General features: G+C 48.0%; 1 protein-coding gene across 2 annotated transcripts in view; it reads left to right on the top strand.

The window, feature by feature from the left end:
* The window catches only part of STK11 (serine/threonine kinase 11), a 97,730-nt gene that overhangs the window by 23,417 nt on the left and 50,290 nt on the right, over positions 1–24,023 (top strand). For both annotated transcript variants that reach the window (XM_060232859.1, XM_060232861.1), the window contains exons 2-6: positions 2,026–2,109; positions 7,814–7,903; positions 20,173–20,305; positions 22,517–22,653; positions 23,544–23,671. In XM_060232859.1, coding sequence (XP_060088842.1) covers positions 2,026–2,109; positions 7,814–7,903; positions 20,173–20,305; positions 22,517–22,653; positions 23,544–23,671 — 572 coding nt within the window. The remainder of the gene's footprint in view (positions 1–2,025; positions 2,110–7,813; positions 7,904–20,172; positions 20,306–22,516; positions 22,654–23,543; positions 23,672–24,023) is intronic.

Below are 24,023 nucleotides of genomic sequence, written 5' to 3'. Positions count from 1 at the left end.
AGTGAGGGAGAATATTGGCATCTGAGGCCAGTGATGTTATGCTCATGCAAGTGGAGGTAACTGGTCAGCAGCGTGAAGGCCTTGTCGCAGGTCAGTCCCTCGGAGAGGGTCAGTCGCCCCCCCCCCTCAGCTCCAAGCCAAGAGAGATGCCAGCTTCCTGTGTGAAAACAAAGGGCCAATCACACTTGGATCTTGTCCAAAGGCATTGAGAGTTGACTCCTAAGGGAGCTTTCATTCTTTGATGTTTGCAAATAAGGGGAGGGGCAGGGGGGAATCAACCCTTTGATTTTCTAAAACAAACATGCGGTTTTGTTAGATGAGAAGAAACGAGCCCGCAGTCACAAGCAATGTTCCCTCTAAGCTGTGGAGTCTTGTGAGCAAAAATTCTACTTCATGAGCTCCTGGCATTCAAGTTGCGAGCTACTGCATAAATTAGTTTGCTCTGGGGCCATTTTTCCTGAGCTAAGACAAAACTATGTGAGCTGGAGGCTAAAAAACTGTGAGCTGGCTCACACTGACTCAACTTAGGAGGAACACTGGTTGCAAGGCAACAAACAGTAGGGTGCATTTGAGGGCGGGGGGCTGTCCTTTAGCTGTCCTTGAAACCTGGAAGAAGCTGCTGTTCTTGGCACTTGGATGCCTGCTGTTGGCCATGGGTAGAAGGAGGCAGAAATGAAAGGGGAAGTCCATTGAGAGTGGTGACTGGCAAGCCTTTTCCTAGTGAGGAGCTGCAGAACCATAGAGAGCAGTAGGGGAGCTTGATGTTTAGTTCAGCAACAAATACCCATGAGGTTTGTTTGCACCCAAATGTCACTTCCTCCAGGAACGAAGTTGCTGAGGGTAGCCATCTTGGTCTGCAGTAAGAACATAAGAGAAGCCATGTTGGATCAGGCCAATGGCCCATCTAGTCCAACACTCTGTGTCACACAGTGGCCAAAAAAATTATTTATACACACACACACACTGTGGGTAATAGCCACTGATTGACCTCTGCTCCATATTTTTATCTAACCCCCTCTTGAAGGTGGCCGTGCTTGTGGCCGCCACCACCTCCTGTGGCAGTGAATTCCACATGTTAATCACCCTTTGGGTGAAGAAGTACTTCCTTTTATCCGTTTTAACCAGACTGCTCAGCAATTCCATTGAATGCCCATGAGTTCTTGTATTGTGAGAAAGGGAGAAAAGTACTTCTTTCTCTACCTTCTCTATCCCATGCATAATCTTGTAAACTTCAAACATGTCACCCCTCAGTTGACGTATTTCCAAGCTAAAAAGCCCCAAGCGTTTTAACCTTTCTTCATAGGGAAAGTGTTCCAACCCTTTAATCATTCTAGTTGCCTGTTTCTGGACTTTTTCCAATGCTATAATATCCTTTTTGAGGTGCGGTGACCAGTATTCCAAATGAGACCACACCATCGATTTATACAGGGGCATTATGATACTGGCTTATTTGTTTTCAATTCCCTTCCTAATAATTCCCAGCATGGCGTTGGCCTTTTTTATTGCAATTGCACACTGTCTTGACATTTTCAGAGAATTATCTACCACGACCCCAAGATCTCTCTCTTGGTCAGTCTCTGCCAGTTCACACCCCCATCAACTTGTATTTGTAGCTGGGATTCTTGGCCCCAATGTGCATTACTTTGCACTTGGCCACATTGAACCTCATCTGCCACGTTGACGCCCACTCACCCAGCCTCAACAGATCCCTTTGGAGTGCCTCACAATCCTCTCTGGTTCTCACCACCCTGAACAATTTAGTGTCATCCGCAAACTTGGCCACTTCACTGCTCACTCCCAACTCCAAATCAGTTAGAATGGTCAGATTCAAGTCGAGTCCTGTAGCACCTTAGAGATCAGCAAGATTTGGGAACTATCAGAGAGTCAAATCTGCCTTTGTCAGACCACAAATGAAGAAATAGCCTTTGCTTTTTCTGGTGGCGCTCCTGATGGCAGATGTGTGGTTTGGTTTGGTTTGGTTTGGTTCAGCCACCTGTATTATGTTGCTCTCTTCTCTTCCTCCAGGGAAATACAACTTCTACGGCGGTTGCGGCACAAAAATGTCATCCAGCTGGTTGATGTGTTGTACAACGAAGAGAAGCAGAAGATATATCCTTTCTCTGGTGTCTTCAGGGTAGGGTGGGGGGCAGCTTCTTAATGCACAAACCAGAATCCTGAATGTTCTCCTGCTTTTAATATTATGGTCTTCCACAATTAGTGAAGTTAGAGGTCAGCCTGGGGTGGTCACCGTAGCAGACCACCCCTCCCTGATCTCTGACTTTGTGTCCCACTTCAAAGGACTGGGCGTAGTCTGAAGTTAGAAGAAGAGGTTGGATTTACACCCCGCCCTTCACTTGAAGTCTCAGAACAGCTTACAGCTCCTTTCGCTTCCCCTCTCCACAACAGACACCCTGTGAGATAGGTGGGACTGAGAGAGCTCTCTGAGAACTGCTCTTGAGAGAACAGCTCTGAGAGAGTTATGGCTGGCCCAAGGCCACACCAGCCAGGTGCATGTGGGGGAGTGGGGAATCAAACCTGGTTCTCCCAGATAGGAGTTCACACACTTAACCACTACACCAAACTGGCTCTCTTAGGCCCATTTCTCTCCCAACCTTGATGAACAAGCTGTCTTGTTTGGTGTAGTGGTTAAGTGTGCAGACTCTTATCTGGGAGAACTGGGTTTGATTCCCCATGCACCTGCTGGAATGGCCTTGGGTTAGCCATAGCTCTGGCAGAGGTTGTCCTTGAAAGGGCAGCTTCTTTGAGAGTCCTCTCAGCCCCACCCACCTCACAGGGTGTCTGTTGTGGGGGAGGAAGGGAAAGGAGATTGTGAGCCACTCTGAGACACTGAGATTCGGAGGGGAGGGTGGGATATAAATCCAATATCATCATCATCTTCCTCTTGACTTGTCATGCTAGAATTTTTCTCTGAGGGTTTCCACAGTATAGTGTACATGTACAGTACAGTACAGCATACATGTGCCAGAGGACTTGAGAGACGGGCAAGGCCATTCACAACCAAATAATATCTGTCTGCTGACCTCTGCCAAAAGATGCACACCTTAAATGGAGCTATGGTCAGAGTCAGGCAGCACATCTCCCTCCCCAAACAGATTGCAAAGTGGTTCGTGTGTGTGTGTGTGAGTGACACAAACCAGGTCTGTCGCATGACTTTGCTGAATTGGTAGCTTAGTTCCTGCTGACTGAAACCTCAGGAGAACCAGACAGACAGGACCTGCCATGTTGCTGGTTGCACCCTTCTTGTCACTGTCATAGGTCCCGAACGGGCTGCCCACTGTCATTTGAGCGGCATTTGCCATTCTAAAGAGAGGGAAATATTGTGTTGGTGCTTGTCAGTGACGCCCCCAGGGTTGCTTGCCCAGTAGACATCTTTATTGGAATCCTTGCCTTCTTTGCTTCTTCTCATTTTCACTCCTCCTGAACCCATGTTGTGCTGCTCTTTGTGAAGGTTTTTTTCCTGCTAGTATAATTTCTAGTGCCAGGCTAAAGAAGTCAGACTCAAGATTCGCATAGAATAGACATCAGACATTTGAGAGCCACAAGACATGAACGTAAGATGTTTGAGAGAAGGAAGGAAGGCAAATAGATGGGGGAGGTAGGGAGAGGTGGAAAGAAAGCAACTTTAAATGCATTCTCCAAGCTGCTGGCTGGCTTGGCTTGGCAAAGTGATTTAAAAAGAGAAAGGCCTTTTCAAAGTCAGCCAAAGAGGGCTTTGAGAGCTACACAATGTGCGTGAAAGAGCCACATGTGACTCCAGAGCCGCAGTTTGGCCAACCATGTTTTAGAATAACATTTATGAAACAAAATTGAATGGGGGGAGCTTTCTCTGTTGTGTGGCCTTGATCCACACTCCATCCTTTCTGTTCAGATCTGCACCTACCTTTGTTGAGCAGCAACACCCATCTGGTTTTCTCAAAACAAAACAAAAAAGTCACTCAAATCTGCTTCATTACTGTGTCAGACTGTTAGTCCATCAAGTAGGAATCATCTGCTCGGACTGGTAGTGGCTTTCCAGGGTCTTGGGCAGACGTCTTTCCCATCACCATGCCCCATTTCGACTGCAGGCTGGCTCAATGCAAGTAGACAGGAGGCTGTGCATCTTGTTCATCTGAGATAATATCTTTGTGAGGTCCAGAATAAGGAACTAGGCTTGTGCACTCGAAGCAGGCCTTCTCCAGCCCTTTGCCTGTTGGCCTTGCGAGTATCCTGTCTCTCCAGCTTAGTGTATAAGGGTCTTCTCTGCAAGAGACAAGGCTAGAACCTGCATGCCGTGTGGCTAGTCCTGGCTGACTTGGACTTCACTGTGAAGGGGGCTTTTCCCTCTCCCCACCTCATCTCCAAAATCCTTGCTATTGTCCCTGGTTTTTCAGACGTCTAAATTCACCAGATTTCCTTCAACATCGTGCGGGCAGGCCCCTAGAAGACTCAAGACTTCTACCACTTGGAGTTGGTAGTAGCTTTCTTTACAGTGTAGGTCAGGATAAGCCAAAAGACTGAAGCAGCAGGGAGTTGAAGGCCAAGGAGTCACTCCAAGGATCCCCACCTTACTTTGAGCCAGTGGATGCTTTTGTTTCTGAGAGGATACTGGGCTTCTCCGTATTGTGTTTGGCTCTGTCTCCACCTTCCCCCTGCCATCACAAAATGGCCACTGTAGAGCTGTGATCATGCATTCCCTTTGGAGGAGAGATGCTTTTTGCTTCAGCTGGGGGCCATTAGGGAGAGACTGCAAACCCAGCGGTACAAAAGAGTGCCTCTCTCTGTCTCTCTTTTCAGAGTGTAGCTGTATTGGTCTCCACTACAGCAGCTAGATTCCCTTCTTTAGGAAAGGAGAGAGCTTTGACTCCCAAAAACTTATACCCAAAAGATCTTGTTCATCTCTAAGGTGCTGCTGGACTCGTATCTCCCTTGTGCTGAGATGCATGACTGTTAGGGATACTTCTGTTAGGGATGAGCAAAGTGCTTTGCCATCTGGGATTTTTAATACATATGAAAATGTTTTTATATATCTAATTTTAATACGTTTGTAAATTGCTAATGTTTTTAAACTGTTGTTGGCCGCCCTGGACCTGTTGGGGGAGGGCGGGATATAAATCTGTTAAATAACTAAATTTGACAGAGGGCAACCAGAAGCACCCTGTTCTTTTCCTGCTCCATTCAAGACCCTTGAGAGCCAGTTTGGTGCACTGGTTAAATGTGTGGACTCTTATCTGGGAGAACTGGGTTTGATTCTCCACTCCTCCATTTGCATCTGCTGGAATGGCCTTGGGTCAGCCATAGCTCTTGCAGGAGTTGTCCTTGAAAGGGCAGCTGCTGTGAGAGCTCTCTTAGCCCCACCCACCTCACAGGATGTCTGTTGTGCGGAGTGGGGGGCGAAAGTAAAGGAGATTGTGACTGCTCTGAGATTCAGAGTATAGGGCGGGATATAAATCCAATATCGTCATCATCTTCTTTTGAGTTTCATTTCTGAGATTTATGATAGATGTTTATAAAGTTATGCATGGGGTACAAAGAGTAGAGAGAGAATTTTTTCTCCCTCTCCCAAAATACTAGAACTCAAGGGCATCCAGTGAAACTGATAGACAGTAGGTTCAGGATGGGTGAAAGGAAATACTTCTTTACACAGAAGTGTTTAAAATGTTGTGTTTGCTGCCAGAGGATGTAGTGGTGGCCACAGGCATTAAATAACTTTAAAAGGGGATTAGATAGATTGATGGAGGATAGGTCTAGCAGTGGCTACTGGCCATGGTGACTAAAGGGCAGTCAGCCTCTGAATCCCAGAGCCAGGAGGCAACATCAGGGGAAAGCCCTCCATGCCCTGTTGTTGGCCCTCCAGAGGAGTTAGTTGGCCACTGTGTAAGACAGATGAATCGCTGGGCTGATCCAGCAGGGCCGCTCTTACATTCTTAAATAGCAAGCAGGCACCAGGAAGTATATCAGCACCCACAGGCAGTACCACACTGAGGATTGCTGAGCCAAAATCCTGCTTAAGATGCAGGGACAGAAGGGCTGGTGGAAAGACATGAAGAGGACTTGCAGCAAGGGAAGCTAGTGGGCAGGTCAGAAAGCTTCAAGGGGGAGACTGGATTTTAAACACTAACTTTGAGCAGAGATGCAGATGCACATGCTCAAATGGTCTGTGTGGAAGCCCTTGCCAAGGCGCATTGGCAGGTAGGTTGGAGGGGTGCGAAACCCCAAGGCAATCAGTTTTCCTCTGAGGATATATTTCCACGTTGAGGGGTATTTACTTGCATGTTGAGGGATGTTTACTCTCAGCTACGTTGCATATGAAGCAATCTACTGAGTCATGACACTGATACTCTGAACGTGCTGCTGTCCTGTAACTTGCAGTGGGCAGTGCAGGGTCTCAGATAGAGGGTGGTGTTTCCCAACATCCTCCTGCCCTTTAACTGGAGAGTGAACTTGGGACCTTCTGCGTGGCTTCCCCACCCCAAGCCTGTCTTTGTCATTGGTGGATGGAGGAAAGGCTGCGCTCTCCCTGCCTTCCCACCGACCCCTCTATCCACCTTGCAAGAAGAACATAGAGCTGAAAATCCTCCCCCCCCCCCCCCAAATTCTAGGTCTGCTCTTTAAAGCCAGTTTGTTGTAGTGGTTAAGTATGCAGACTCTTATCTGGGAGAACCGGATTTGATTCCCCAGTCCTCCACCTACACCTGCTGGAATGGCCTTGGGTCGGCCATAGCTGTCACAGGAAGTTGTCCTTGAAAGGGCAGCTGCTGTGAGAGCCCTCTCAGCCCCACCCACCTCAAAGGGTGTCTGTTGTGGGGGATGAAGATATAGGAGATTGTAAGCCGCTCTGAGTCTCTGATTCAGAGAGAAGGGCAGGGTATAAATCTGCAATTCTTCTTCTAAAGTAAGCAGAGAATTTCCAAGGGGTGGGGATTGGTCCTCTGTTGGGATGTTCCTCTGTTTTTTAATACAAAGCACAAAGAAGGATTTTTCCCACTCTCCCCCACCCCAGTTTTGATGAAATCAGGACCATTGGGCAACCCTGTGTCTCTGTTTTGAGGAAATCTCAAAGCATGTTTTGCTTCCCAGTGCAGTTGGGATGGGAGGGAGAGCCTGAAACCTCAGAGAACTGCCGCCAAGCAGAGGAGACCACACTGGGTGGAGTTCGTAGCCCTGCTGCTCGCCTAATGCTGGGTCGTGGGCTCTGTGTAGTCTGCTTTGTCATGCCGCAATTCCTTTCTAAGTGTCAGAGCCAGCAAGACTGCAGGCAGTTCCTTTTGTGAAAGGCTGTTTTGCCCTCACGCGGAACTTGTGTTTTCGTTTCCTTTAAGTGCAGAGTGTAGCCAGGCGGTGCGCGGTAGTTTCACACTAGCATAGAGGTCAAAACTTGGAGATGTTTGGCTCTCGAAAGCCATTGGCCTTAAGGCTGTGAGGATCCATGGAACAGAACATGGGGGAGAAATCCTTGGTAATCTTAAAAGGTTGTGTGCGCGCATGTGTGTGCCACTGAGCAGAAATTCCAGGGACCTCCAGGCAGAGGTTTAGATGCCACTCACAGCTCCCACCCCTGCTATGACCTGCAGAAACAAATAGGTGAGTTGATGCGTGTTTTTGTGATTTACTCAAGTTGTGGTGTGTGGGGCACTTTGCCACAGAATTTTGGGGATGGCTGACCCTGCCTTGCCATCTCTGCAGTGTTCCCCTTTGGCAATTGTATCACAGAAGACGCCAAGCAAAGGCCTTGCGATCCCTGGTCTCCTTTGGCAATGGCATGGCACTGGATCTTCAGCCTGACTCGGTGTGATTCCTTAATTCTACCTCTTACGTATATGGTGATGGAGTATTGTGTATGCGGCATGCAGGAGATGTTGGACAGCGTCCCGGAGAAGAAGTTTCCGGTCTTTCAAGCACACGGGTATGTAACCAGTGGGGCTTCTCGCGGGCTGGGCACAACAGTCCTCTAGCTGGGTTTCTTGGAGTAGGTGGCATGCTTTTGGTTCTCTTCCCAGACTCCCCTGCACAATGAAATTGGCTTATACTCTTCTTTATGGAACCTTTCTGTGGAAGGTGGTAAAGGGCAGCCAGGACGGCTATACTTTTTTCCAGCTCTGCAATGTACTTTTTGAGATAGGGTGTCCAGAAATGTAGACAGTATTCCAAATGAGAGCCAGTTTGGTGTAGTTGTTAAGTGGGCAGACTCTCATCTGGGAGAACCGGTTTTGATTCCCCACTCCTCCACTTGCACCTGTTGGATAGCTCTGGCAGAAGTTGTCCTTGAAAGGGCAGCTGCTGTGAGAGCCCTCTCAGCCCCACCCACCTTACAGAGTATCTGTTGTGGGGGGAGAAGATACAGGAGATTGTAAGCCGCTCTGAGTCTCTGATTCAGAGAGAAGGACGGGGTATAAATCTGCAGTCTTCTCCTCAAGCGAGGAGGGCTGTCATTACGACAAGGTTGAACATAAGGTAAGAAGAGCCCTGATGGATCAGAGCAGGGTCCATCTAGTCCAGCCTCCTGTCTCATACAGTGGCCAGCCAGTTCCTGTTCACAGCGATGAAGATCCTGTGAATTTAGAGGGAGGTATTTGTGGGTTTCCTGCATTGTGCAGGGGCTTGGACTAGATGACCCTGGAGGTCCCTTCCAACTCTGTGATTCTGTCCTCTGGAGGGCCAGAAGCGGCATAGAAGCCAAGCCTTCCCCTGATGTTGCTGCCTGGCTCATTGCCTCTGAATATGGAGGTTCTCCTCAGTCACCATGGCTATTGCCACTGGCAGACTTATCCTACTTGTATCTACCTAATCCCCCTTTCAAGCTGTTTATTCCTGTGGCCGACATCCTTTGGCAGAGGATTCCACATTTTAATCACTTTCTGCGTAAAATAGCATTTCTTTTTGTCCTTTCTGCACCTACTGCCCCATCAACTTCATTGGATGCTTTCGAGTTCTAGTCTTTTGGGAGAGGGAGAAAAATTATCTTTGTTAGCCCTTTCCACCCCATGGATGATTTTGTAAACCTTTCTCCCCCCCCCCCCCCTTAGTTGTCTCTTTGCTGGACTGGAAAGTCCCAGACTCTCTGTCCTTTCCTCATAAGAAGGTGCTCCAACCCCCTCATTATCCCGCCTGCCCTCCTCTGTACTTTTTCCCAGCTCCGCAATGTCCTTTTTGAAATCGGATGTCCAGAACTGTAGACGGTATTCCAAATGAGGCCGCAATATAGGTCTGTGCAGGGGCATTATGGTATTGGCTGTTACATTTGTCAGTCCCTTTCCTAATAGAAGTGGGGACAGTTCCTGGACTCTGGAAAGGCAGCTGTTGATCCTGATTCCGTGTCAGTTGATGTTTCTCAAGGGCAGCCCCACATAGAGTGCGTTGCAGTAGTCTAATCTAGATGCAGTCAAGGCGTGCACCACAGTGGCCGGCCTTTCCTGCCCAGGAAAGACTGCAACTGGTGAAGGGCACTCCTGGCCGCAGCTATCATCTGCTTATCCAGCAGGGTCCAAGACTGCCTTTTTGCCCAGGTGGGAGGTTGCAGAGGTTTTATTTATTTATTTATTCATTCATTCATTTTTGGGATTTCTATTCCACCCTCCCCATTATAAAATATTGGGACATATAAAATCCACATGCAGAACTGGCTAATTAATAAGAAACAGAGTAAGTATAAATGGGCAATTTTCACAGTGGAGGGTGGTAAGCAGTGGGGTGCTGCAGGGCTCAGTACTGGGTCCGATGCTTTTTAACTTGTTCATTAATGATTTGAATTTGGGAGTAAGCAGCGAAGCGGCTAAATTTGTGGATGACACTAAATTGTTCAGGGTGGTGAGAACCAGAGAGGATTGTGAGACACTCCAAAGGGATCTGTCGAGGCTGGGCGAGTGGGCGTCCACGTGGCAAATGAGGTTCATCGTGGCCAAGTGCAAAGAAATGCACTTTGGGGCCAAAAAGCCTAATGATGAATACCAGTTGATGCAGTGGGAACTGGCAGAGACTGACCAAGAGAGAGATCTTGGGGTCATGGTAACTCACTGAAAATGTCGAGACAGTGTGTGACTGCAAGAAAAAAGGCCAACACTATGCTGGGGATTATTAGGAAGGGAGTTGAAAACAAATCAGCCAATATCATAATGCCCCTGCATAAATTAATGGTGTGGAAGGGAGTTGAAAACAAATCAGCCAATATCATAATGCCCCTGCATAAATTAATGGTGTGGCCTCATTTGGAATACTGTGTACAATTCTGGTCACCACACGTCAAAAAAGATTTTATAGCATTGGAAAAAGTCCAGAAAAGGGCAACTAGAATAATTAAAGGGTTGGAACACTTTCCCTATGAAGAAAAGTTAAAGTGCTTGGGGCTCTTTAGCTTGGAAATACGTCAACTGAGGGGTGACATGTTTGAAGTTTACAAGATTATGCATGGGATAGAGAAGGTAGAGAAAGAAGTCCTTTTCTCCCTTTCTCACAATACAAGAACTCTTGGGCATTCAATGAAATTGCTGAGCAGTCTGGTTAGAACGGATAAAAGGAAGTACTTCTTCACCCAAAGGGTGATTAACACATGGAATTCACTGCCACAGGAGGTGGTGGTGGCTACAAGCATAGAAAGCTTCAGAAGGGGATTGGATCAAAATATGGAGCAGAGATCCGTCTGTGACTATTAGCCACAGTGGTTGGAACTCTCTGTCTGAAGCAGTGATGCTTTGTATTCTTGGTGCTTGGGGGCGGGGGGAAACAGTGGGAGGGCTTCTAGTGTCTTGGCCCCACTGATGGACCTCCTGATGGCACCTGTTGATCTTCGTGGTCTCTGTGCAGTCCCACACATGGGTTTTCCCGCTGGGACGAACCCGACCTCGGAGAATTCAAAGCTAGCCTAGGCGTTTATTTTGGTGCGCGTTCCCTCCCGCTCTGGGGAGCAGGCACCCACTGCGCATGCCTGGAGCAAGGGGACAGCGCTCCACCCACCCAGTTTCTTTCTAACCGCCGCCCGGGATAGTCCTTCCTCGCTGCGTCTCCTTCATCAACCTAGCCTTTTACCTCATCCTTACCTTATCCGTGACTGACCTCTGTTCAATATATATATATATATATATATATATATATATATATATATATATATATATATATATATATATATATTACCCGCTTTTCTATCATCTTACTTCCCTTCCCTACCCCCCCCCCCAGGCGTATGGAAGGAAAAGATCTAAAAATCACTTTTAAAAAGTGTACTCGCTGGGGGGCAAAAATCCCATCGTCCGATGGCCATTCGCTGTGTTTGTTTTGTTTGGGGGAGGCCCACAGAACGGACACTTGCATCCATTGTATCCAGTTCGGAAAGCAGGCCAGAAAAAACCACGCCGCGAGACTGAAGAGTCACCTCATGGAATCCACTCTGCGACCTACGATGTCGTATTCTTCTGGGCCCCAAAGATCACCACCTTCCCTAACTCCTCAAAGGGATGCGGCGAAACCGGCAGCTTCAGTGGCCTCGGCTCCCAGTATGCCTAAGTCCGGGAAACATACAAAAAAATCCCACGAATCCAAGAAAAAACACTTGGAATTGTCATCCAAGGGCCACCAGGAACCGAGAGGTACATTGACGTTGACCCCACCGGATCCCAGAACTTCTGACGTTGCGGCTCCAACGGCAGCTTCCGCACCGAAATCGCCTCCAACTCCAATGTCGATACCGATGGACAGGATCGAAGAGGAAGTTATTCGAATCCATCGCCGTCCATCCACGAGTCCATGCCTGAACACTTCCTAACTGAGGAGCCAACAGAATTGTCAACCCAGATGCAAGAACACCAACTTGACCTGCACTCCTTCCGGGATGTGACCGCACCATGGAGATTCAAGGATGCCACCGTATCTCCACTGCAAATGGAATCCCCTCGACACCGGGAACCCCGGACCTATCGGTACCGAGAAAGATCCCCTAGCCGAGGGAGAGACAGAGTTGCACTCCCGTCGATACCAAAGACGAAGCCTCTGCTTTCGGTACCGACATTACCCACAACGCCTGATGCCCCAAAAGGGGAGTCTGAAGATGAAACCTCTGAATCATCGCATTCAGTCTTCTCCCCAGCATCACCAGCGTCTGATATTGCTAAGCCAGCTGAGCTGTCCCCTTCAGAAGGAGCAAAATCTTATTTGGACTTAATTTCTAATATGGCTACCACACTGAATATCAAATTAACAACTGATCTCCCAAAAATATCGGATGTAGTCCACGACTTGATTCACGCCGATCTACCTGCTGGATCTTCTCTACCAATGTTACCAGTCCTCCTTGAAGCCCTGAAAGAAGCCTGGGATAAGCCAGCCTCCATCCCTCCTACATCAAAACGTGTAGAATCTCTATACAAGATTCATGCACCAGAATCCAAGTTCCTGTTTAACCATCCTGCTCCAAACTCAATGATCGTGTATTCGTCATCTAAGTCCAAGCAAACACATAATCCTGTACCACCAGAAAAAGAAGGAAGGAAACTAGATACACTAGGCAGGAAGCTCTACTCCATCTCTACAGCCACAGCTAAAATAAATAATTACCTTGCCTATTTTGCTGCCTACTCCTATAACATCTCCTCTCAACTGAGCAACCTAGTAACATCCTTACCAGAAGCTTCCCAGAAACAAGCTTCTAAGCTCTTACACGAGCTTAATCATTTAAGCAAGCAGCAAATCAACACGGTAAGACACTCTGTCGGATGCTCCTCCAGGTCAATGGCTGCTGCTGTGGCACTACGCAGACATGCTTGGCTACGCTCATCATCTCTCCAACCAGACATAAAATTCAAGATTGAAGACCTTCCTTTCGACGGGCAGGGCCTATTTAATGCACCCACTGATGACATCTTAACCACAGTGGACAATAGTAGGAAGAGAGCCAAGAGATTGGGAGTCAACCATCAACAATCTCAAACTAATAGACAGAGACCATGGAAGACACCGTTCTACAAATGCCCTCGCTCTCCCAGACAGACCGACTACTGGAAGCGCAAGGCCCCTCCAGCTAAACAGCCATTCCACCAATGCCAACGGCCTCAACCAACCAAGAAGGCTGCCACGGCTACAAAGCAGTCTCTTTGACTTGCTCATCCTGCCACCACCACCAATACACCACCCAACTGCATCCAGACTCCTCCCCTTTTACCCCAGATGGAAGTCAATAACAACAGACTCATGGGTTCCACAGGGGCTATTCCATAGGGTTCGCTTCACCCCCGAAAAGCCATCACTTCATACCTACCCCTCCCTCCCTACCTCTCCAAGAAGAAATTACCGCTTTGCTGGCCAAAGCGGCCATAGAACCAGTTCCACCTCAATACCATCGCACGGGATTCTACTCCTGATACTTTCTAGTTCCAAAAAGGGATGGAGGCCAACGCCCGATACTGGATCTTCGTGAACTCAACAAACATATCCAATACAAAAAAATCCGCATGATTACCCTGCAGTCCGTCCTGCCTCTCATCCCCAAGAACTCTTGGATGGCACTCATCGACCTCCAGGATGCATATTTTCACCTTACGATCAACCATTGCCACAGAAGATTCCTGAGGTTTGCTGTCGGGAACAATCACTATCAGTTCCGAGCACTCCCATTTGGCCTATCCACAGCGCCAAGAATCTTCACGAAGTGCATGGCAGTGGTAGCAGCATCCCTTCATCAGCAGAAGATTGCAATTTATCCGTATAGACGACTGGCTTGTAGTGAGTCACTCGAGAGAACAATTAAAACAGGACATTTCGATAACTCTGGAACTCTTGTCAACTCTATGGTTACAAGTCAACCACCAGAAGTCCAATCTCACTCCAACGCAAGATATCCAATTTATAGGAGCACGTCTATCGACTGTAGATCACAAGGCCTACCTGCCAATAGACAGAACCACCAACATTCAATCTCTGACCAGCACTATAATATCTCAACCAACCCAGACAGCCTTTACCTTCCAACGCATGCTGGGATTGATGACGGCCACAACCTCGGTTCTGTCTCATGCAAGACTTCGCATGAGACCTTTACAACTATGGTTCGTTCGAACGTTCCATCTTCAGCGTCAGTCTCAACAAACCTTACTAACAGTCCCACGTCACATTTTGCCACCACTGGAATGGTGGACAGTACAGGATCACCTCCTCACCGGGATGCCATTCCTAAGACAACCTCCATCAGCCATCGTCACCACGGATGCCTCAAGATGGGGCTGGGGAGCCCATTTTGACACATTAACAGTGTAAGGACAGTGGACAGCATACGAGAAATCTCTCCACATCAACTGCCTGGAGCTCCTAGCAGTCCACAGAGCACTGAAGTCCTTCCTGCCATCACTTCACAGTCGTCACATCCAAGTGACATCAGACAATGTCGCGACTGTGTTCTATATCAACTGACAGGGAGAGACCGCATCCACCCGTCTCTGCAAAAGAGCTCTAGCCCTTTGGTATTGGAGCATCGCACGCGACATACACCTCACAGCTGTACACTTACCAGGGGTCCAGAACACCCAAGCGGACACCCTGAGTCGACAACTCGTCAACGACCACGAATGGACACTCAAGAGGTCATATCTCCAACCAGTCTTCAAGGACTTTGGAGTTCCCCTCATCGATGTTTTTGCCTCTCCAGACAATGCCCAATGCGCCCAATTCTATATGCGAGGCCCCCCTTCGATCCAATCTGCGGGGGATGCCTTCCTCCAACAGTGGGATGGGCCATTACACTTTCTATTCCCGCCCATTCCACTAATAACAAAGACACTCCAGAAGACCAGCTGGACCAAACCAACTGGACCAAACCAACTGCATACTGGTCACACCGTGGTGGCCCCGTCAACCTTGGTTTACAACCCTTCTCCTTCTCTCCAACAATGTATTCCACTGCTTCCCTCAAGCTCGGGATCTCCTTTCACAACAGAATGGCAAGGTCCTACGACCCAGGTCGCCTCCGACTGACCGCATGGAAGATCAGTTTTCTGACTTCCCTGAGGAAGTCAGACACATCCTATTAAATGCCAGGAAACCATCAACTAGGAAGTCTTATGCCCTGAAGTGGAAGCGGTTCACTGACTACGCTACTCACCACAAATTCCATCCAGCATCATCTTCTGTGTCACAAATTCTATCATACACCCTTTCTCTCTCAGAATCCGGTCTTACCTATTCATCGCTAAAAGTGCATTTAGCAGCCATCTCAGCTTTCCACCCGCGTATAGAAGGACGCACAGTATTTTCCCATCCTGCTGCAAAATCATTCCTTAAGGGCATTCTACATCTCCGGCCACCAATCTGTCAATTATACTCTACCTGGAGCTTATCCTTAGTCCTAAGCCAACTAATGAAGCCTCCCTTTGAGCCAATGGCATCTATCCCACTACACCTCTTATCGTGGAAAACAGCACTGCTAGTGGCACTTACATCCGGCAAAAGGGCCAGTGATATATGCGCCTTTCGAGCAGACCCTCCCTGCACTGTCTTCCACCATGACAGGGTAGTTTTACGACCTGACCCCACCTTTCTCCCAAAGGTGGTGTCACCCTTCCATTTACAAAAAACGACTACATTACCGTCTTTCTTTCAAAACCCTTCTGACAGGGGCCAAAGAACTCTGCACAATCTTGATGTACATCGAGCCCTTGCTTACTATATAGACAGAACGGGTCCCTTCCGTAAAGACTCGAGACTTTTCGTAGCTTACGGAACCCACAAAAAAGGACAAAGAATCTCTACTCAGAGACTCTCTAAATGGCTGGTGACAGTCATTGCACTATGCTATCAACTGGCTAAGCAACCTGCCCCAGAACACCTACGAGCCCATTCTACAAGACCTCTTTCTACGTCCTCTGCCTTCTCCAGAGGCGTGCCTATGGAAGACATCTGTGCTGCTGCAGTTTGGCCTTCTACATTGACGTTCGCCATGCACTATGCCATAGATGTTCGTGCACGGCGAGACTCGTCCTTTGGACAGGCTGTACTCCGCTCCATCTTTGATTGAAGCCCGCAGTCTCTCCATCCGTAAGTACAGTTCTACTGTATTACATGAATGTTCTTGACTGATATGCATGTTTAACATCTGAACTTCCTTTTCAGAACCAGCACCCACCTCCGTGCAGTTCAGCTTATCAGTCACCCATGTGTGGGACTGCACAGAGACCACGAAGAAGATAAACAGGTTGCTTACCTGTAATCTTCAAGTGGTCATCTGTGCAGTCACACACGCCCGCCCAGCCATCCCCGCTGCTGGTTTCTTAAGTTAATCTACACCTTTACTACTACTATACAGTGGCGTGAAAGAAACTGGGTGGGTGGAGCGCTGTCCCCTCGCTCCAGGCATGCGCAGTGGGTGCCTGCTCCCCAGAGCGGGAGGGAACGCGCGCCAAAATAAATGCCTAGGCTAGCTTTGAATTCTCCGAGGTCGGGTTCGTCCCAGCGGGAAAACCCATGTGTGTGACTGCACAGATGACCACTCAAAGATCATAAGTTACAGGTAAGCAACCTGTTTTTTTTTCTTTAGCCATTGTGTGACACAGTGTTGAACTGGATGGGCCATTGGCCTGAGCCAACACGGCTTCTCTTATGTACTGAAGCGTCCCAATCCAACCAAAACCTACTAAAATTATTTAAAACATTTATTAGCCATCCTTCTACCTTGCGGGGCTTAAGGTGGATTGAAAAATAAATAAAACAACAATTATAAACAACACATGAAAGACCACTAATTTAAAATCTGCCAGTAAATAAAAGGTAAATTAGGCAAAGTCAATCCTACATAAAGCTGTCTTCTTGAAGATCAGAAGCAAGGGATAAGGTGCACCTCCCCAGGGAGGTTGTTCCATCATTGTGGGGCCACTGCCAAAAAGGCCCTCTGTTGTGTGCCCTCCAGAAAAGCAGCAGCAAGTTCATCGCTTAAAACAGTGCAAGCATATCTCAGAAGGAAAGGCAGCCAGTTACAGCAAATGGTAGAACAGCCAACTGTTAAAACAAAGGCAGTACTGAACTCAAATTTCGATCCTTTTAAAAGCCTGACAAAAATTTCCAGGGTTTAAGTTCACGTGAGTCAAAGCTCTCTTCATTGTCACTTCCCAATAAGTGACTTTTGATTAATAAAAGCTTATTCATAAAAGCCTACATCCTGGAAAATGTTGGTCTTTTAAGGTGCTCCTGGATTTGACTTTTGTTCTGCTGCTTCATAATAGCTGTGACCTTGGATGGCCCCAGCTAGCCCGATCTTGTTGGCTCTCAAACTAAGCAGGTTTGGTCTTGTTGTCCTTGAATGGGCAGCTGCTGTGAGAGCCCTCTCAGGCCCACCCACCTCACGGGGTGTCTGTTGTGGGGGGAGAAGGTACAGAAGATAGTAAGCCGCTCTAAGTCTCTGATTCAGAGAGAAGGGCGGGGTATAAATCTGCTGTCGTCTTCTTCTTGTTTCAGTATTTAGATGGGAGGCTACCAAGGAAGCCCAGGGTGGCGACTCAGACAGGCAGTGGCAGGCCACCTCTGAACACCTCTTGCCTTCAGAAATCCACTGGGGGGGGGGGTGTTTTGCTGTCAGCTGCAAGCAGAAATACCAAAAAAACTGCAGACTAAAAAGGCTGCCTACCTGAATATAAGAATAAATATCCTTGCAGGCCTCTTGATATAGAAGATGATGATATTGGATTTATATCCCACCTTATACTCTGAATCGTGGCAGCTCAGAGCGCCTCACAATCTCCTTTATCTTCTTCCCCCGCAACAGACACCCTGTGAGGTGGGTGGGGCTGAGAGAGCTCTCCCAGAAGCTGCCCTTTCAAGGACAACTCTTGCGAGAGTTATGACTGACTCAAGGCCATTCCAGCAGCTGCAAGGGAAGGAGTGGGGAATCAAACCCAGTTCTCCCAGATAAGAGTTTGCACACTTAACCGCTACACCAAACTGCCTCTCAAGTATATACATACTTAACTTACTCTGGAGGGCACTAGAGGATACCAGCAGCTCCTCCTCCTGAGGAGCAGCTGCAGAAAAGACCCTTCCATCAATCCCTGCTCATTTGCCCGAGTAGGACATGCCCCCACATTCTCAAGGCATTCCCGTCCCCTGCGAGTTAGCTTCTGGAGAATGAATGGGACTGGGGCCCAGGAGATTTGAACCTGGGACTCTCTAATCTGGTCCCAGTGTGTTACCTGCTGTGTTACACCAGTGGTGTTTGCAGAACTCTGCATTTACACTTCCCGTCAGTCAGAGGAGCTTCATGACTGCTGTATTTCCCCCACCGAACATGCATATACGGTAATAGACTATAACTCTGAATATTAATTTATAGCTATAACTTTTTAAAGGACCAGAGTACCACTGTGCATGTACATTTGTTCCTCTCCCCTCCCTCCACATACACCCTGTGAACTCTCATGTCTCTGGAGCATAGGGGAAGGGGGCTGCCTACTTTTGCCTTGTCATGAGGCACAGCAGTTGAGGGAGCAGAGTGAGACAGGCAAAGTACCTGGTGGAGAGCAAGCCAGCCTGGAGAACGGGGATTAAAAACATCATCTCCTCACTTTGGCTAACTTGCTCTTTCCCCCAGTGACCTCTGTGGTGGTTTCACTCTATTTATTTTGCATCCAGATTGTATGAAAGAAGGGAAGGGGAGCTTTGGCCCTTTCATATCTGGAATCAAGCCTGCAGGCGTAGAAAGCTTAGAGCTTACGCATCCTCCAATGGCAGCTGTTCCGAGGTGCAAGCTACCTGCCAAACACAAGCCCTACTGGACTTTTCCTGGAACACGGGAGGAGCGCCACATTGGGGTAATGATGCTTAGAAGGGCCACAGGTCCCTCCCAAGCCCCTGATTGCCTTACACAGTCCTGAGGTAGATGTCCAGCATAGAGTCAGGGCAGCTCAGGTGTTACTCTAGACTGGAAAGTTCCAGGATCAAATGCCCACTCAGCCATGGAACCTAATTGGGGAAGCTGGGAGAGGATAAGAACATAAGAGAAGCCATGTTGGATCAGGCCAACGGCCCATCCAGTCCAACACTCTGTGTCACACAGTGGCAAAAAATTTTATATATACACACACACTGTGGCTAATAGCCACTGATGGACCTGTGCTCCATATTTTTATCTAACCCACTCTTGAAGGTGGTTATACTTGTAGCCGCCACCACCTCCTGCGGCAGTGAATTCCACATGTTAATCACCCTTTGGGTGAAGAAGTACTTCCTTTTATCCGTTTTAACCTGTCTGCTCAGCAATTTCATCGAATGCCCATGAGTTCTTGTATTGTGAAGGATAAGCATTTATAGTCCGCCTTTCACATAGAGCCTCAGGGTCTACAACAATTAAAAGCTAGCAATAAAAACCAAAGCTACCAACATCCCCTGCCTAGAAAATGTCCTGAAAATTTGTAATTTGTCCATTATGCAGTGCGGTAATGGAGTGGAAGCCTTCCTGACAGAAAAACACAAGCAGAACGCAGGGCTTTTTTGAGCAGGAATGCAGTTCTGGCTGGCTTGGCATTGGGGGTGTGGCCTAATAGGCAAATGAGTTCCTGCTGGGCTTTTTCTACAAAAAAAGGCCCTGAGCAGAACTCTACTTGGTCAGACCAGGGAGGGCCCATCTAGTCCAGCATCCTGTTTCGTATAGTGGGCAACCAGTTCCTCTGGATGGCCAAAAACAGGGCAGAAGTTCAATGCCTAGCAGCCATTGATGGACCACTCCTCCAGGACTCTGTCCAAACCCCTTTTGAAAGCTGTTTATTCCTGTGGCCATCACAATATCCTCTGCAGCTAATTCCGCATTCTAGCAACTGTATAAAGTAGTATTTAATTTTATCTGTCTTGAACCTATTGCTCATCAGCTTCATTAGTTGCTCTCAAGTGTTAATATCTTGGGAGAGGGAGAAAAAGACCTGCTCAGTTTTGGTACCTTTATCGATATACAAGCCTATTCCAGCAGGCAGGGGCCACAGCACGGAATGTTTGGGTACAGGCATCTACTGGCCTGATGGCAGGGTGACACCTGCCACAGCCCTTGCTCAGGTGAGTAAAGCTGTTACAGAGGAGCATGCTGGGAGAGGAGGGGTGAAATATATTTGCCTCTGTGAGCTCTTTGGAAGAAAGGAAGGATAAATATGGCAAATTAACTTTCTGCTTTCCCTGCTGTTAATTCTGGCTTCTCTTCTTCACTCCCTGCCCTTACCCGAGTAGGTACTTTTGTCAGCTTATCGATGGCTTGGAATATCTGCACAGCCAAGGCATTGTCCACAAAGACATCAAGCCGGGGAATCTCCTGCTAACGACTGATGGGACGCTGAAGATATCTGATCTAGGTGTGGCAGAGGTACATTTGGGTTCTCGAGTTGCTTTCTTAAGCGCTCCTCGCATGCTTCAAGAACGTTGTGTGGCTGTGGATGTTTCTGCTTGCTGCTGATGCTGCAATGATTAGGAGTCCAGCAAGCCACCAGTTCCACACTCCCTGCAAAATGTGAGTGGCAAATACTAGAGGATGTTAGGAGTGGCTTAGTAGCCTAAAGAAAGCAAGAGATATACAGCCTGCAGTGTGCTTAGTTTAGTTTATTTGATCTGTATCCCACCCTCCCCCCCAAAGCAAGCTCAGGGTGGCTCACAAGAGGCAGTGAAGTCACAATAAAACAGTTAAATCAAACATCAATTAAAACAATACAAGCAATTTAAACAGTGCTAATTACCATTTAGTTACAGATGGCGTTTGGTATTATTAGGCATCCTTTAGAGCTGGTATTTTGGCAATTTCAGCTGAAAGCTAACTGAAATAATATTGTCTTGCAGGCCTTGTGGAACGGGGCAAAGAACTATTATCTTGTGGAACTTGTGGAACTATTGTCTTGCAGGCCTTGTGGAACGGGGCAAGGTCCCGCAAGACTCTGACCTCCTCAAGCAGTTGGTTCCACCAATAGGGGGCAGCGATTGAGAAGGCTCTTTCCCTAGTTGTTTTTAGTCTTGCCTTCCTCAGCCCAGGGATCGATAGTAAATTTTGCATTCCAGATCTAAGTACCCTCTGGGGAACATGTGGGGAGTGACGGTCCCTACGGTAGTCAGGTCCTCCGCCCACTGCTCGCTGGGCCCTGTGGTACACGAGAGAGAGTCTGCTTCCAACTTGGGCCTCGTTTGTGTCGTCAGGTGGCCAAGGGAAGGTGGCTGTGATCACCTGTGTGAACCTGCCTGGGTCTTCAGTAGCGAGATGGGGGAATTTCCCCCAAAGGTGCTGTCCCAGTAGGAGATTGTTTTCATTCAGTGGATTGCCCCCCCCCCCCCCCATCTTTTTGAGCCTGCAGGCACCTTTGGAATTCTGGAACAGCATGGTGGGCAGAGCCACAAAATGGGTGTCATAAAATGGCTGCCACAAGAGGCAGAGCTAGCCACAAAATGGCTGCCTCTGCTTATCTTCAGTCACACAGCAAAGATTTTTGCGGTCGCAATCAAATCTCCACCGGCCAATCAGAAACCTTGGCAGGTGCCTGGAAAAGTGTCTCCGGGTGCCACGATGCTCACAGGGCACCATGTTGGGGACTCTTACAATAGATTTTGAGTTGCTGACAGTTGCAGTGTGGTGTAGTCATTAGAGTATGGGACCTGGAAGGACCTGGGCTCAACCCCCGCTCAGCCATGAAAATCACTGGAATGACCTGGGTTCAGTCACACTCCAATCTACCTCGCAGGATTGTTGAGAGGATAAAAAGAGAGCCATTTATGCTGCATGGAGGAAGGTGGGAGAAAAATGGGTGGGTGCTTTTGTGAAAGAGCTGGACCCCAAGGGAACAGCAAGCATACTCTTCTTTAATATTTGTGGAGATCAGGGTGTTTTTTTTGGTGTTTTTTTAATGTTCTTTACAACCTCAGCAAATGGGAATTCTGGGGGAAATGCCCTCATGCCCTGTGAAATAAGGAGAGGGAAGACCAAAAACCCTTTAAAAACTAGCCCTTTGTGTCCTGAAAATCTAAACAGGATGTCTCTTGGTCAGTGTTCCCTCTAAGCTGTGGAGTCTTGTGAGCAAAAATCCTGCTTTGTGAGCCACTGGCATGAAAGTTGTGAGCGACTGCATAAATTAGTTTGTCTTCCCTGAGTGAAGACAAAACTGTGAGCCGGAGGGTAAAAAAGCCATGAGCTAGCTCACACCAACTCAGCTTAGAGGGAACATTGCTCTTGGCATACATAGAGGTGATTTCGAAGGAAGTTTCTCACTTTATTATTTTTGTATTGGAATACATGAGAGAGCTCTTCCTGAGGTTCTCTGTACTTGGGGGAGGAGAAGTATGTTTCTAAGGGGCTCTTTAAAAAGTTAAGAGGGGGGATATGAAGAGGAGGAACCTCAGATTCTTCATTGGATCTCTTGTAGACAGAATCTGGATCCAAAGAACAGCCTGGGTGGGGCGGGGATGGGGCAAGAAGCCTTTTCTTAACTCTTCATTGACTGTCAGGGCTGGGCTGTGGGAGAAAACCTGGACTTAATCTGCTACTCCCACATGCTGTAAACCCACCCGTTTGACCAGTCTGATTCTCCCTTTGCTACAGGCATTACATCCGTTTGCAGAGGACGACGTGTGCCGGACAAGTCAGGGGTCACCAGCTTTCCAGCCTCCAGAAATCGCCAATGGCCTTGATACCTTTTCTGGCTTCAAAGTGGACATTTGGTCAGCGGGGGTCACGCTGTAAGTCTGTGGGAGCAGAAAAGAGTGAGAAAAGGCTCATTTGACACAGACTCAAGTCTGGGGGTGTCATAGAAATTCTGAACCAGTCCCTAGATGGTGGATCAAAAAATCCACACAGTGGAACTCTGGCAGGCAGAGGACTCTCCTACAAACCAAAGAGAAGCCCCAAGGTTTCTGAAAAATCTGCGGTCTTCAAGTACTGGTGGTTTTAAAAACCCAAATAATAGATGGCGCTTCTGTAGCTTTTAAGAGATGAATACTCTCAGAGATTTAATGAGACTGTGTTCTGACATCTTGGCCATTTAGCAGATAGCTAGGCAACCGAGCCTTGTTTTCTCTCAATGAAAGGTGGGGGGGGGGGCGCTAAAAAGGTAAAAGATGGAAAGAAGAGAAGGAAGCTGGGAGGGGGGAGAATAGAAAATGATAGATGGGTGGGAGAGAAGCAGAAGGGAGGGTGTCAGGAGGGTGGAAGAAGGGAAAGCTGAAAAGATGGTGGTGGATAAAGGTGGGTTGGTGTGTGGGAGAGTGGGAAGGAAGCAGGAAGAGGGGAAAGGATATGGGGGCTGCTAGGAGGTGAGAAAGGGGAAATAGCATAGCATAGGGGAGTAGTGAAGGAAAGGGGGATACAGGAGAAAATGTTCCCTTCCCCAAGTGTTCTTATTTCTCCAACTTGGCCATCACACCCCCAGCCTTCACTCTCCCCCCCCCCCCTTCCATGTTGCTCTAAAACAGCTCCGTTGATTGGGAGGAAAACACAGGTGAGCAGTGGAACTCAAAGGCTGCTCTGAAGGGTTCGGAGAGCACACAGCAGAAGGAAAGACCACTTTCCTGAGCCTCCAGAAACCTCTCTTCTTCCGTCAGCGCTCTTTTGCCTTCTTTCCTCTTCACAGATACAACATAACTACCGGCCTTTATCCCTTTGAGGGGGACAATATTTATAAATTATTTGAAAACATTGGGAAAGGGGAGTACACGATTCCTGAGGATTGTGGCCCTCCACTCTCAGATCTACTTAGAGGTGAGTGCCTCTTGGCTTTTTTTTTTTAAAAAAACCTGATCTTAGATTTAAAAGCCCAGCAGGAGACAGCCATGGGAGAGAGGGGATGTCTATGTATCAGAGGTGATCCCAGTGATAGATTGAAGAATACCACTTTATAACTTAACCAGATGTGGGGAACACGCCTGCCTCCCCCAGTGGCCTGATCATCCTCTTTGAAGGCTTCGTATGCTGAGAGTTGGTGGAATCACAGGATCCAGAAGGGTGGGTTGCTTAGGGTAGGGCTTCCCAGTTGCCTCCCCGGGTGACTGTTCATTGTCTCTCATCCAACCCCCAGCTTCAGAGGCTGTTTTTGTTCTATCTGCATTGTATG

The sequence above is a fragment of the Heteronotia binoei genome, chromosome 2 (assembly GCF_032191835.1).
Source record: "Heteronotia binoei isolate CCM8104 ecotype False Entrance Well chromosome 2, APGP_CSIRO_Hbin_v1, whole genome shotgun sequence".
Taxonomy (NCBI): domain Eukaryota; kingdom Metazoa; phylum Chordata; class Lepidosauria; order Squamata; family Gekkonidae; genus Heteronotia; species Heteronotia binoei.
The sequence above is the reverse complement of the archived record's forward strand: the minus strand, read 5'-3'. Positions and strand labels throughout refer to the sequence as shown.